Raw genomic sequence first — 13,710 nt, forward strand, 5'->3', positions numbered from 1 at the left:
TAACAGTGAGCAATACATTTGTTACAGTATTTATTCATTGTTAGTTTATGTGAGCTCAGGTCTAATAAATAATATCCATATATATAACTTTTGATTTTGATAGTGTATAAGTTCACTTCAGATTTAAAATGTCCTGATAATTTACTCTCCTCCATGTCATCCAAGATGTTCATGTCTTTCTTTCTTCAGTGGAAAAGAAATGAAGGTTTTTGAGGAAATCATTCCAGGATTTTTCCCCATATAGTGGACTTCACTGGGGTTCAACGGGTTGAAGGTCCAAATGTCAGTTTCAGTGCAGCTTCAAAGAGCTCTACATGATCCCAGACGAGGAATAAGAGTCTTATCTAGAGAAACCATCGGACATTTTCTAAAAAAAATAAAATTATATACTTTTTAACCACAAATGCTCATCTTGCACTGCTCTGTGATGCTCCACGCATGACGTAATCACGTTTTCCTCAAAAACCTTCATTTCTTTTCCACTGAAGAAAGAAAGACATGAACATCTTGGATGACATGGAGGTGAACTATTGTAGTTAAATAATGTTTACAAATGAAACCTTAAAGTAAAGTGTGTCCAAATTTTTGATTGCAAGACAACGTGTGGTACTGTGAGATGAGGGAGTCTTCTTATATTCTGTTATTTCTGCTCCATCATACACTGAAAAAACAGCTCCAATGAAAATATCCACATCTTGAAAACAAGCTTTTAGATACTTTTAGATATTTTTGCTGGACAAAAATAGTGATTAAGAACCCTGGAACCTCATAACAGCCACAGGATGAGTAGAAGGGTGTTACTGATGACCTAAATCCAGATTGGTGTTACAGTGGACTCTGTTGGGCATCTCCATTCTGGTGGTGGACTCTGTCAGAGAGCCCAGTCCATGTGGGAGCGGACGGCGGCTCAGTGTGGCAGTCAGCTTCTTGCGAAAGACTCGACACAGGAACACATAAATGAGAGGGTCCAGGCACACGTTAGTTGATGATATCCAGAGTGTCATCTCTTTGGCAAAATACAGCTGGTTTTGGGCCCAGCACTGGGAAGAAGTGCTCCGGGTCTGACTGAGGGTGTAAGGGATTCGGGCCAGGTGGAACGGTGCAAAGCATACGAAGAAAACTCCCACTACCACAAACACCTGTGGAGGAGAGGACAGTTTAGCACTGGTTAGCATGCTGGACACCAGCAACTGGATCTTGTCAAACACAGAATGTAATGCCATTCTAAGAAGCAGATAGTGCAAACTCACAAAACATTGCTAACTACACTGAAGCTTTATAAAGGAGTGATATCTCTGAGCAGTTAGCTATACGAGAGGTGGGTCACTGTGATTTTGATAAGACATGTTCCTGGATCAACATATTTTGTTGGTCCTGGAACAACATTACAGTCTGAAAATTTAGTCTTAACCCTATTCCTACCCCTAAACCTAACCCTACCCATAACTTATCCCTAAAATCAGAGGGGAAAGATAGGTGAATAGCATTGATGTAGAAGCACCTAACCCTAGCTGCATGCCTAAACTGGACATAAACATTAAACTTGTCCCTCAAATCTGATTGGTTGATTGGAATGTTGTTCCAGGCTCAATAAAGATGTTGGCAAAATCATGGTGACCACGAGAGGTGGGCGCAACACACAGGCTATGAACTGACAGGGGTCAGCGAACAGTGCGCAACGTGAATTTTGTCATCAGAAGAGTACGTGCACCGCTGGATTATTGTAACAGTGTGTACATGTACGAGCAGGTTGCACATGCACATTTAATTTTTTTTGCAGTAATTAGTTTATCCACAAGGTGGCAGCTGTGCCCTGGGGGCGTCGATTCACAAGGTAGCCAAAGAAAAACTGCATAACCAGAACAGACCGGAACACATGCGAGCTACAGAGACAATGGAGGCCTACATAGACAAGAGATTGTGTGAAGAGGTTAGAAAGTCTCATTTGTAAAATTTTAGCATGAAAGAATACAAATATGTTTACATGGGTTGTAACTCGTGGTGTACACGTACGAGTCAAATGAAGTCTACTGTGCATCCGACTGTGCATTCGACTGTGCACGTACACTAGTAAAAAAAACAAAGTATAGCCAGGGCTTTAGCCAACCGTCATTAGAATTTCGGGCCGAGAACGGTTTATAATCACCCCAAGCCGAACCAAGCTCAAGTGGAAAGATAACTGGAACCATTACTTACCATTCATAGAACCGTTCGGCCTCACGGTGGAAAAGCAGCTTTTCTCACACTTAATTCAAGAAAGAAACTCTGAAGGGTTTAACCTACTGCCCTTTAAAGTGTGTCCTCACAATCCACAGAAGCGGTTTGTGGTAAATGTGGTGATCTCAAGCATATCGAGGATGGTGCTGGTGTTCATTATTGTGTGTGTCTCCTGGCAGGATTTACATAACTTTACAGTGGGTATAAAAAGTCTACACACCCCTGTTAAAACAGCTGGCTTTCATGATGTGAAAAAATTAAATGAAATTAAATCATATCAGAACTTTTGCACATTTAATGTCCAGTTCAGACTACACAGTATTTTTGACAGTTACGATAGTCACTGTGTCAGATTATATGATTTTGACTCCTAAAATCTTGTCGTGTTGTGGACAAGAAACTTGTCACGCATTGCTACCCGAGCATTCATCTCTTGCCGTCTTTAACTACGCGCATGCTGACAGAAGATGCCGTAAACAAACAATGGATAGCAGCATGTTTTGCTCTGTCTTGTTGTCAGAAAAGCCCCAAAGTGGACATATATCTGAATTGCATGGATATTTGGATTTCCTCCAAAGAGAACTGAGTTGAAGACTTCAGCAAAAGCCGCTAAACGCCACCTCCATCGAAAATGAGATAATGATAATGAGCGAATGCTCTCCGCACATAGTATACGTTCATCAAATAATGACACACTACACAAGCTGAAATGATTGAATCTTGTGTCCCGATGCCCACTGTCCTTTATTAATTACCGCAACACCCTACGTCAAACACATCGTGGCAATATCAGACTAAAATTATGCAAGTCAAGTCATATTCATTTATATAGTGCTTTTCACAATACATTTTGTTTCAAAGCAGCTTCACAGTGACAAAAGGAAAATCCTTATCGAGCTAAAGTTGTTTTTTTATTGAATCACTTCCGTTGTAAAAATGGTTAATTATTACTTTAGGGGCCGCTTAAATTACACCTTTCCTACTGAAAACAGAATACCTTTGCCGTTCATTTACATGTTTAGTCTATAGGTTTGTATGTTTGAGTGTGTATGTGCGCAGAAGCTTGGTCTTTTTAAATAAGTGATATTTGCCAAAATACTTTACCAGTCCCCATAATACAGAAAAATTAGTTGTGTCCGCGAATCTATGAGAACTGGAATAAAGTCTGTTTCAGGTCTAGGCTCTGGATGGGCCATTTCAAAACATTAGTCTTTCTTTGCTGAAGCCATTCTTTTGTTGATTTATATATATGTTTTGGATCACTGTCATGCTGAAAGGAGAAGTTCTCTTCATTTTTAGCTTTTCTGGAGAATATGGAGGATGGAGAATATGGGAGAAAGCCGTCACATATAGGGAAATTTCATTTCTTACATCACAAAACCCAGCTGTTTTAACAGGGATGCGTAGACTTTTATATAGGTATAATTACTCCAGTACAGTAAAACAACTCTGCATGAAGGTTATTCAGCTGCACAGTAACGGCAGACTACATCAAAATAAGCATGCAATTCTTAGAATTGGTTAGAAATAATGATTGCAACCCATTTTGATTGAAACCCAGCTAATGGCATTCTGGTCTATGTGTCTATTGGATTTTTGAACTAAGGTTTCAAAACCTAAACCCATGTCAGAATTTGACATTGTGGGCTCCTCATACAAACACAGTAATGCCTTGAAATCACCACAGAGCCATGTTTACACACTTTACCACTAGACTCAGTCTCAGAAACCACGGCCATAGACAGCCCAGAAACTGTTCCAATGGTCCAATGCATATTGCACACAAAACTGGAAACTACTTTCTCTATCTGTTAAGCTTTAATCAGAAAAAGGGTTGATATAAGGGGCTTTCGCACCAAGGTTATAGGAACTGCTTCTGGTTCCTGAGAACTAATAGTTCCCCTAGTGGCATTTTCCTGGTTGCATTCGCACCGCCAGTAGGAACTCTGAAGTGGCGTAAACTGCGCTTGTTGTTGTGACTTTTATTTTGACAGCACTAAGAATGCCAGAGCCTGAGCACACAGTAAATTTGGGTGACATGTTTTCGGCTATTGTTCATGTTTTCTGTACAACCATTCGTAGAAACCGTAGGCACTCTGGCCCTTGAGATCCACTCTTCTCCAACCCTAATCAAACACACCTGATCAAGCTTATCCTTATCACAAACTTCAGGATTACTAGGAAGTTGAGTTTGATCAGGGTGGAGCTAAACTTTTGCAGGTAAATGGGTCTCGAGGGCCAGAGCCTATGTTTCCATTAATCAATATAATTTCCAATTCCTTGAGGCAGTGTTTCACCTGGAGGCACACCAGGCAGTACACCTTTTCTAACTCTTCCTAATCCCAAATGACTACCATCTGCATCAGAACTTCAGTGTCTGCATAAGAGAGGTTGAAGAAAGAGCACTTTACCTTAGATGTGGTCTGTTTGCTGGCGGTGTCACTGCTGCTTTGTGATGCACGGTACGATTCAAACACTTTCCTGCTGATGAAGGTGTAGCAGACAACCATGAGTGCCAACGTTCCCCAAAAAACAACCTGGCAGAAGTAGTTGAAACCTTCATGCCAGATTAATCCCATCTTCCCCTTCATCCTGGTGCATCGCAGCTTACCACCAGCAGAGATCGGTGGCATGTGGTTACTCAGGATGACATTCGGCAGAGCCAACGACAGCATAACCACCCAGATAACTGCACACAGGATCCGACCCACCCCGACCCTCTGCAGAGCACATTTCCAGAACGGATGCACAATCTTTAGGTAGCGGTCCAAGCTAATGAATCCCAGAAGAAGGATGCTGATGTACATAGTGGTATAGAAGAGTACAGCTGAGTACCGGCAATGAAAAGCCCGGAGGTGCCAGGAACCCAACCCCGCATCGGTCAGCGCCTTTACAGGCACGGTCAGGGTCATCAACAGATCGGCCATGACTACGTTCTTCAGGTACACAACAAATGTTGAGCTGCTGCGGATTTGGAAGAAGATCCAGGCGGCCAGACTGTTCAACACAAAAGCAACCAGGAAGAGAGCAGCGTACAGGCAAGGGAAGAGTATGGACGTTACGCTAGTGTCCCGCTCGCACTTGAGTGAAGTGTTCACCTGACTCACGTTCATCTTGATGCCTGGTGGAAAAACATTAATAGAGCTGAACACAGCATTGGGAAAGTCAAGTAATATCCACATACTGCTATAAATGGCTTTACTAGAATAAGTATTCATGCTCACTGGGAGAATTCATGAGTTATGTTGAGACACACAAATACAACAAATGCTTTACCCTGAACTTTACAAAGGATCTCCTGTTCCCATTAAAGGATTAGTTCCCTTCAGAATGAAAATGTCCTGATCATTTACTCACCTCCATGTCATCCAAGATGTTCATGTCTTTCTTTCTTCAGTGGAAAAGAAATGAAAGTTTTTGAGGAAAACATTCCAGGATTTTTCTCCATATAGTGGACTTCACTGGGGTTCAATGGGTTGAAGGTCCAAATGTCAGTTTCAGTGCAGCTTCAAAGAGCTCTACATGATCCCAGACGAGGAATAAGAGTCTTATCTAGAGAAACCATTGGACATTTTCTAAAAAAAATAAACATTATATACTTTTTAACCACAAATGCTCGTCTTGCACTGCTCTGTGATGCTCCACGCATGACGTAATCATGTTGGAAAGATCACGCGTGATGTAGGTGGAAGTATCGCGGTAGGGCGAAAAACTCGTCTGACATTGTTTGTTTTACCTTTTTTTGTAAAGGGTGTTTGACTTCGTCTTTGACGTTCGCTTTGTAAACACTGGATCGGTACTTCCTCCTACGTCACGCGTGACCTTTCCAACATGATTACGTCATGCGTGGAGCATCACAGAGCAGTGCAAGACGAGCATTTGTGGTTAAAAAGTATATAATGTTTATTTTTTTTAGAAAATGTCCGATGGTTTCTCTAGATAAGACTCTTATTCCTCGTCTGAGATCATGTAGAGCTCTTTGAAGCTGCACTGAAACTGACATTTGGACCTTCAACCCGTTGAACCCCAGTGAAGTCCACTATATGGAGAAAAATCCTGGAATGATTTCCTCAAAAACCTTAATTTCTTTTCCACTGAAGAAAGAAAGACATGAACATCTTGGATGATATGGGTTTGAGCAAATTACTTGAGCAAGGAAAATTTAATACTGGAGTGAATTAATCCTTTAAATCTATTGAAAAAATATTTTTATGACATGAAAAGGAAACCAGAAATAACATGTATATAAAACAGCATTAAACAAAACACATTAAAGTATATCATTATGCTTATAATGGCAATCATTTTGGCACTCTGCAATTCATTTGGGGGAAAGTGGAAACAAACACAGACATACACACTCAAACATACATATAATACAATTACAAATGTATATATGCAAGAACAAACACTCACCAGGAAAAGCGTTTTGGCAAAGCTCAAAGAGGAATTAATAAATGTGTTAACGCCTTCCGCAAGCTGCATCCAGCGCTGTGTGTTTCTGCACTTCTGTACAGCCACACACACACACACACACACACACACACACACACACACACACACACACACACACACACACACACACATACATACAGAAAGAGTGTGGATATATCATATACTTCTATTGGTTTTATATAAAGTTTATAATTACTAAAGACTAATCCCCATTCTAACTCTACCCCTAAAAACTTTTTAAGTATATTTATATATTATTGGATATTGCTAACATTATATGCTATATTTGTTATTTGTTTGTTTGTTTGTTTCCCCAATTGAGGACATCCCCGGATGTCCCCCGTGGGAGGTTTTTGTCAGATTTAGCTCACTGCTGGGGACAATTCTGTCCCTAAACTTTTAATAAGTATGTACACAAGCACATACACAGTTAAGCACACACACATGCCTGTTTTACAAACTGCTGCCCAGAGGATTTTTCTCATCATTGTAAAGTCAGATACTCTTCCTGTCTAGCTTCCTGTTCTGCTGCAGTGGGCTGCCCATCATATGATGTGGTGAAACTTTGTTATTCACTCCTGGGAAAAAATCATTCATATTCATTTACATATAGTCTGTAACACGTCATGTAGATATGTGTCTATTTGCAAAAGGACACAGTGAGAGGAAACAGGAAGCAATTATCACAGATACACAGACACACGATGATAGTGAACCCAATTGCAGCCATTTATTGAAGGTTGGAAACAGGTAAATAACAGACTGACAGACGAATCAAGGAGAGGATAAGCCACACTAGGAGAACAACAAAGAGATGTAGAGCATGAAGATCAGTGGACCTAGGTGGAGCCAGGGGATGGGAATACTGGGGCAGAGCCGGGGCCAAGAGAACTTGAGAGCTTCAGCTGAGCAGAAGAGCACCACAGCAGGTTAGGAGACTGCCACAGTGGACCAGACTGAGCAGAAGACCACTAAGGCAGGGCAGATGGTGACGGGATCACCAAGGTGGAGATGATGAAGCATGGGTCCAAAGGGGAACTGGCAGAGCAAGACACCACCGAGAATCAAGGGACCATGACAGAGCCAGCAGAGATGAGACCACGATGGGGCCGGCAAAGCAGAACATTCAAGCGCAAGAAGATGTGAAAGAAATCTCCAGTGTTAAGAAAACATTCAGTGTTAGCACACAGTCTCTGCTCGAGTACCAACTGGAGTTCCCTTTTGTATCTTCTTGCACTTTAATGTATAAATTTACAAGACTTAAAAAACGTGCATCTTATAAACTATCATGATGTGTGATAGGCCAAATGTCTTGATCTTTCTCATCCCCAGTTAGATCCACTTTGTTTTTCTTCTCTTTACACAGACAGGACTATGTACAAACACAATTGTTTTCAGCATACACAGAACAGACATTTAGCAAAAATATTCACACTTTTTTTTGTTTTTTTCAACGGCATTTCTCAGAAATCGCTTACTGCACCTTTAAAGTCAGTGTGAAACAGAAGTTGTGAAAGTCTTTTCTTCCCTATTGTGACGTATATCCAAGTGAAACAGCTTTTAAAATGAGAAAAAATGTAGGACGGGACTTGATTTTGTCCTCAGGAATTGATTGAATTGTAGGAAGTTGCCAGTTTGCAGCTGGTAGTGGAGGATATTCAGAGACGTGTCCGAGACATATGTCATGAAGACAACATTTAGAGGGGAAAAGAGGTTCATGTTTTTCATTAAAGATTTCAAGAGCATATGAGTTTTAAAAATAATGATGTGCATGGATAAATCATTTCTAAACACTGCAACATTCTGTAAAGGAAAAAAATAAGAATGGTCAGTTTTGTAGGGCTGGGACAATAAATCGATTCATCGTGATTCATGGATCGATTCTGAGATTTTCCAAATGCATCGCTATTCTCTCTTGAATCAATTCTGAGCTTAGTTTTTAACAGCAGATGGCGCTCTAGGCTAGTTTTTAAACGCATGCTGAAATGCTCATGAAGAAGAGCGCTCGTGCGTTCGAGTCTGATAAAGTACTTACACCTCAGAATGCTTTTATGACCTGAGATTATTGTAAACAGCCCATTGCAAACACCCTTGTAATTCGCTTCAATGGTTTTGAACTTTATGAGTGATTATTTTAGGTTCAAGTGTTGTGTGTAAGGAATTGGAAGGAAGTAGAGGGTTTTTTTAAAAGCATGTAATGCCATCAGCTGTTAAAACTAAGCTCAGAATTGATTCAAGAGAGAATTGTGATGCATTCGGAAAATCTCAGAATTGATCAAGAATCATTTCTTCAACGATTTATTGTCCCAGCCCTACAATTTTGATTTCTTGTTGACCCTAAGAGTGGATAGGGTGAAGAGCCCAAAAAGGTTGTGCTTGGTGGTGGAAGGCTCAGTTAACATTTCTGACTTTGACTTTCATCTCCTTCACATTTACAAATACCATGAATTTTTTTTATTTTTGAGTGATGGAGAAATGAACTAAAATTCATGAGGAACACGTTCAAATGTTCTATCCAATCAGCATGAGAGGAGGCCATCTGTTGATATGGTTTACTGAAGGCTGAGATTGGGTACCACTATTAAAACTTGTTCTGGCGCAGTTCAGAGCTGGTTATGGGTTATCATTTGGTCACGATTTGGGCCAGTTATGGCTCATGTCTGTAGTCCAGATCTTGGCCAGGCCCAACATTCTTTGCTGAATTTGGGCCGAGAGAAACTAGTAGTGTGACCCAGAGCTGGGCCAGACAATATTTGCTATGTGGGATACATAGCCAAATCACCTATGCTCCTCATCAGTTTTCAGCATCCCTCTGCCACCCCGACTGATCACTTTTGGCTGGTTCCTATCCCAGCCAGGGATACAGGTACTTTGGGTTCAGAAGTACTTTGGGTTCGGCCAAATTCCAAGCTTGGATCCCTCCCATCGGACAACATGGCAAATACACATACTCTATCTGATGATTTTTGATCAAGTGTGAACTCGTGAACAAGTATGAGTGTTAATCACTTTGCCCTCTCAGGCAACAACGTTAAATGTTGATTTCAAGACTTACAGTGATAACTAGATAAAAAAGTTTGTTGAGACAAACTTTAAATTAGCTTGAAAAAGCCAGTCCAGAAAGTTTGAAGTAGTTTTAAAAGTTTTGAAGTTTGAAAGTTTGAAAGTTTAAGTTTTAGTTTAGTAGTTTTGATAGATTTAGTTAGATAGATAGAGTACTCGGGGTGGTTGCTTTGGTGTTGCTAGGGTACTCTAGGTGGTTGCTAGGGTGTTGCTATGTGGTTGCTAAGGTACTCAGGGTGGTTGCTATGGTGTTGCTATGCGGTTTCTAAGGTGTTCTGGGTGGTTGCTATGGTGTTGCTATGTGGTTGCTAGGGTACTTGGGGTGGTTGCTAGGGTGTTGCTATGCGGTTGCTAGGGTTCTTGGGGTGGTTGCTAAGCTGTTGCTATTCAGTTGCTAAGGTACTCTGGTTGGTTGCTAAGGTGTTGCTATGTGGTTGCTAGGGCACTCAAGGTGGTTGCTATGGTGTTGCTATGCAGTTGCTAGGGTACTCGGGGTGGTTGCTAAGATGTTGTTGTGCAGTTACTAGGGTGTTGCTATGAGGTTGGTAGGGTACTCAGGGTGGTTGCTAAGGTGTTGCTATGCGGTTGCTAGGGTACTCGGGGTGGTTGCTAAGGTGTTGTTATATGGTTGCTAAGGTAATGAGTCTGTGTGTTTGAATTTGAATTTTGACAGTTGGACGGAATGTTCAGGTCAGCCAAGGCAGTTCAATGAAAGTCAATGGGAGTTTCCAGTTTTTCCAGTTTTAATCAGCTTTTTTAGGAAAACCGTAAGTCGGATCAGTTAGAAAAGATATAGCAACAAAGTTAACAACAGTCTGAAGGTCTGACCCGAGTTTGGAGTTTATAGAGTTAAAGCTCTAGGAGGAGTTAGAGTTGGTCTCAGAAAAATAATACGTTTAAATAGCATTACAATAAGTTGGCTTTTTCAAGCCAACTTAAAAATGTAAGCGTATCAATTCCTGTGTATCCACTTGGACACATTTCAGAGCATTGTTTTTCCATTTTCACTTTTTGTTTTTCTGTTCTGTGCTTCAGAATGCTTCCCTCTTCTAGTATTAACAACTGCAGTTTTTCCAAAATTACCAAATTTGTACTTTAGTACTGAAAACCAAACAGTTTCTTAAGACTCCATTGTGAAAAAGGCCAGCAGAAGTTGCACTTCCTTTCCCAGCAGCTTCATAGATTGAGTCTGTCATGTATACCTCTGTAATGGATTGGATTGATTTGTCCACCAAATATGACAAAAGTTGACTGGAATGGACAGTCAGGATCACTGAAATGATAATTGGTTTATATATTAATTGGTTAATGGTAATTTACTTTCCCAGAAACGTATATAGAGCATGTTCACATGCACACTGACACACTGAAAACTCCCAGCAATCAGCTTACTGAAATAACCAGTTGTTCTGGTTTGTGTGGAAACCAAATAACCCGCTAACACAAGACTTTATTAATAAATCAGGTTATTTCCTGCTAGTGACATCAAAACCTAATCATTTGTGTATCTTACTCCAAATATTACATTTGTTATGTCAGCTGTGAGGTTAAATAAAACATTAATAACCAAAGAGTATTCCAACCCAGCTGGAATCAGAAGTGTGTCAACCCCATGTGCGCTACTGCCTAAGACAATAAACTAGGAAAGATCCCAAGCTTCTGTGCTCCACAGCTAGGGGAGTCCCGGATGTTACACCTTCCTCTCTCTTTGCCGGAAGAGGCCTCAGCCCTATATTTGACTTTGGCTTTTTCGTGCATCATACACCAGACACACTGATGGCGTTCCCCATATCATCAGTACCAAGACACCTCATCTCTTCTCAGTTAACCGGGTCGCATATGCAACCTAAGACATTCTCATCCAATAGTGTCAGTACAGTCGAATCAATAATATTGCTGAAGTTTATGGTAATCTAGCAACAGGTAAAGTGCCTTCTCATTTGCCCTTTAAAGTCACCATAGAATCAAAATGTACAATTCTTATTTTTTTTATGGAATATTGCAGTATTTATATAAATGATTCATCCATTCACGTCATTATTATTATTATTTAAATTCACATTCCCTCATAAGGTTTAATCAAAATAACTTCCCCTCCTGCTACATCACTTCTCTAAACATGTTCCTGTTTTTGTCTTGTGTTTTGATTTTTATGTTGTAGGCTAGTTTTTGTCTCTGAGTTTCCTGTTTCATGTTCTTTGGTTGCCCTTGATGTGTCTCTAGATGTTCCATGTTTCCTTGTTAACCCTTGTGTATTTAAGCCCTAGTTTCCCTGTTTCATTGCCAGTAGTTTATTCTCCATGGTTCCCTGTGCTTATTTTCTAAGCTAAAAGCTGCAGATCCTTGTGTCTTCCTGCACTCCTTAATCAACATGTGGAAGAACTTGTAACTTACATGAGATCACATTAATAGCAAACCACAACGATCCAACTGTCCAATCAATTGCTGATGGACAAAAGTCCCGCCGTACATTTGTTTCTTGTTCGAGAAGCGTTTGACTCAGATATACATCACAATAGGGAAGACTATCTCTTCCATTTCACACAGACTTTAAGCGTGATTTTAACAAGCAGCTGGAAGGATTTTATTCCCCTTTGGATTGTATTCTTCTTGTATTCTTTGATTTCCTTCCTGTTTTGATTAGATCCTTGCCTAACATTTTAATAGGGTACAACAGGGCAAAAGACGCACCAAGAAAAAAGGCAGATTTGACTTTATTCTCTTTTAAACCACTAGATGGCACAAAAATTCAGCTCAGCACTTTTATGTGGGGTAGGGTGATGACAGAATTTCAATTTTTGGGTGAACTAACCCTTTAATAGATCACATGATCAACCAAGCCGGACTTTGACAAATAATTTCTGTATTTTTAAAATGAACATATTTTAATGAGAGTATATTTATTGAACACAAATGCATTCTTTTATTTATCAAAATAAAACGAAAATAGTACAAACTTTGCTAAAGTGATTGATTTGAACAAATATTAACGTAGACATTATTAAAAACATATTATTCTAGCTAAAGTATTTCTATCATTACTGTGTGTCTTTTGCTCCATGCGTGTTTTGCCCCGTGTGTCTGTGGGGTAAAAGACCCCATCACCATCTTTTACATTTATAAGAATTTATAAACCACTTCTATGATTTATTTTCACACAAAATCTGTTTCTCCATCAGTGTTTAATAAAAACATATATATTTTATTTTCTGCAATCATACACAATAGAGTAGTGAAAACACATTTTTCTTAAGGTGTGTCTTTAGCCCCATTTTACCCTATATTATATTAAAACATAACATTTTAGTAATAATGTGTTTAAAGCTTTAATTACCTTTAGCATGAAAGTGGATCATATCAGTATTGTGGAGTCCAGCTGTGTGATTCTTCCTCAGCGTTTAATTCTGTCGTTTCCTCAAAACTTCCATGCACTTGCTTTTCACCAGAAAATGCGACTGAAGCTAAATGCAGAATCTAGCGTGAGTCTAGTAGAGTCTGTTGTATTTATACCTAACCACAAGCTTCAGTAGACCTACTTAAATGTATCCATTTATAGCAATTGCCCTATTAAGTAGCAGCACATTCAGCTAAAATCTTATGCCTTGTGTCTTATTGTACTCTTATTTGGCAGTGCAGCTGTGCGGAAGTTTTCTGAATCAGTTTAGAATTCTCAAAAAAGCACTTAGTCCATAAAATTATTAAAGCCTTGACTTTGTGCACTTTTTCAACAGACATAACCTCAGTGAACAGAACTTAATCAGCACAGAGTCCATAAAAACACATTGAGCATAATTTGTTGAGAAACAAACATATACACACTCACTCCCCAGGTTTCAATGACAAGGTTTGAGATTAGTTGCAGACTAAAATGCATGTTTGAGCTGTATACATCTTAAAATATGTCAGTGTAATTGTTCCTAACAAATAAGTTGGGGCTAAGTCTTAAGCAGCCCTAGAGGTCGAAGATGGATCAAA

General features: G+C 39.8%; 1 protein-coding gene across 2 annotated transcripts; it reads right to left on the bottom strand.

Moving 5' to 3' along the window:
- Positions 1-442: 442 nt before the first annotated feature.
- p2ry13 (purinergic receptor P2Y13) lies at positions 443-13,253 on the bottom strand. 2 transcript variants are annotated; one of them, XM_048161193.1, is made up of 4 exons: positions 13,070-13,215; positions 6,634-7,250; positions 4,629-5,338; positions 443-1,139 (listed from the first exon to the last, which is right to left on the bottom strand). In XM_048161193.1, the coding sequence occupies exons 3-4, from the start codon at positions 5,328-5,330 to the stop codon at positions 798-800; spliced, it is 1,044 nt and encodes a 347-aa protein (XP_048017150.1). In that variant the 5' UTR covers positions 5,331-5,338; positions 6,634-7,250; positions 13,070-13,215; the 3' UTR covers positions 443-797. The 2 variants fall into 2 exon arrangements, with proteins under 2 accessions (XP_048017150.1, XP_048017149.1); XM_048161192.1 differs by lacking the exon at positions 6,634-7,250 and having other exon boundaries at positions 13,070-13,253.
- Between the last annotated feature and the right edge of the window lie 457 nt (positions 13,254-13,710).

Source organism: Megalobrama amblycephala, linkage group LG16 (genome assembly GCF_018812025.1).
Source record: "Megalobrama amblycephala isolate DHTTF-2021 linkage group LG16, ASM1881202v1, whole genome shotgun sequence".
Lineage (NCBI taxonomy): Eukaryota > Metazoa > Chordata > Actinopteri > Cypriniformes > Xenocyprididae > Megalobrama > Megalobrama amblycephala.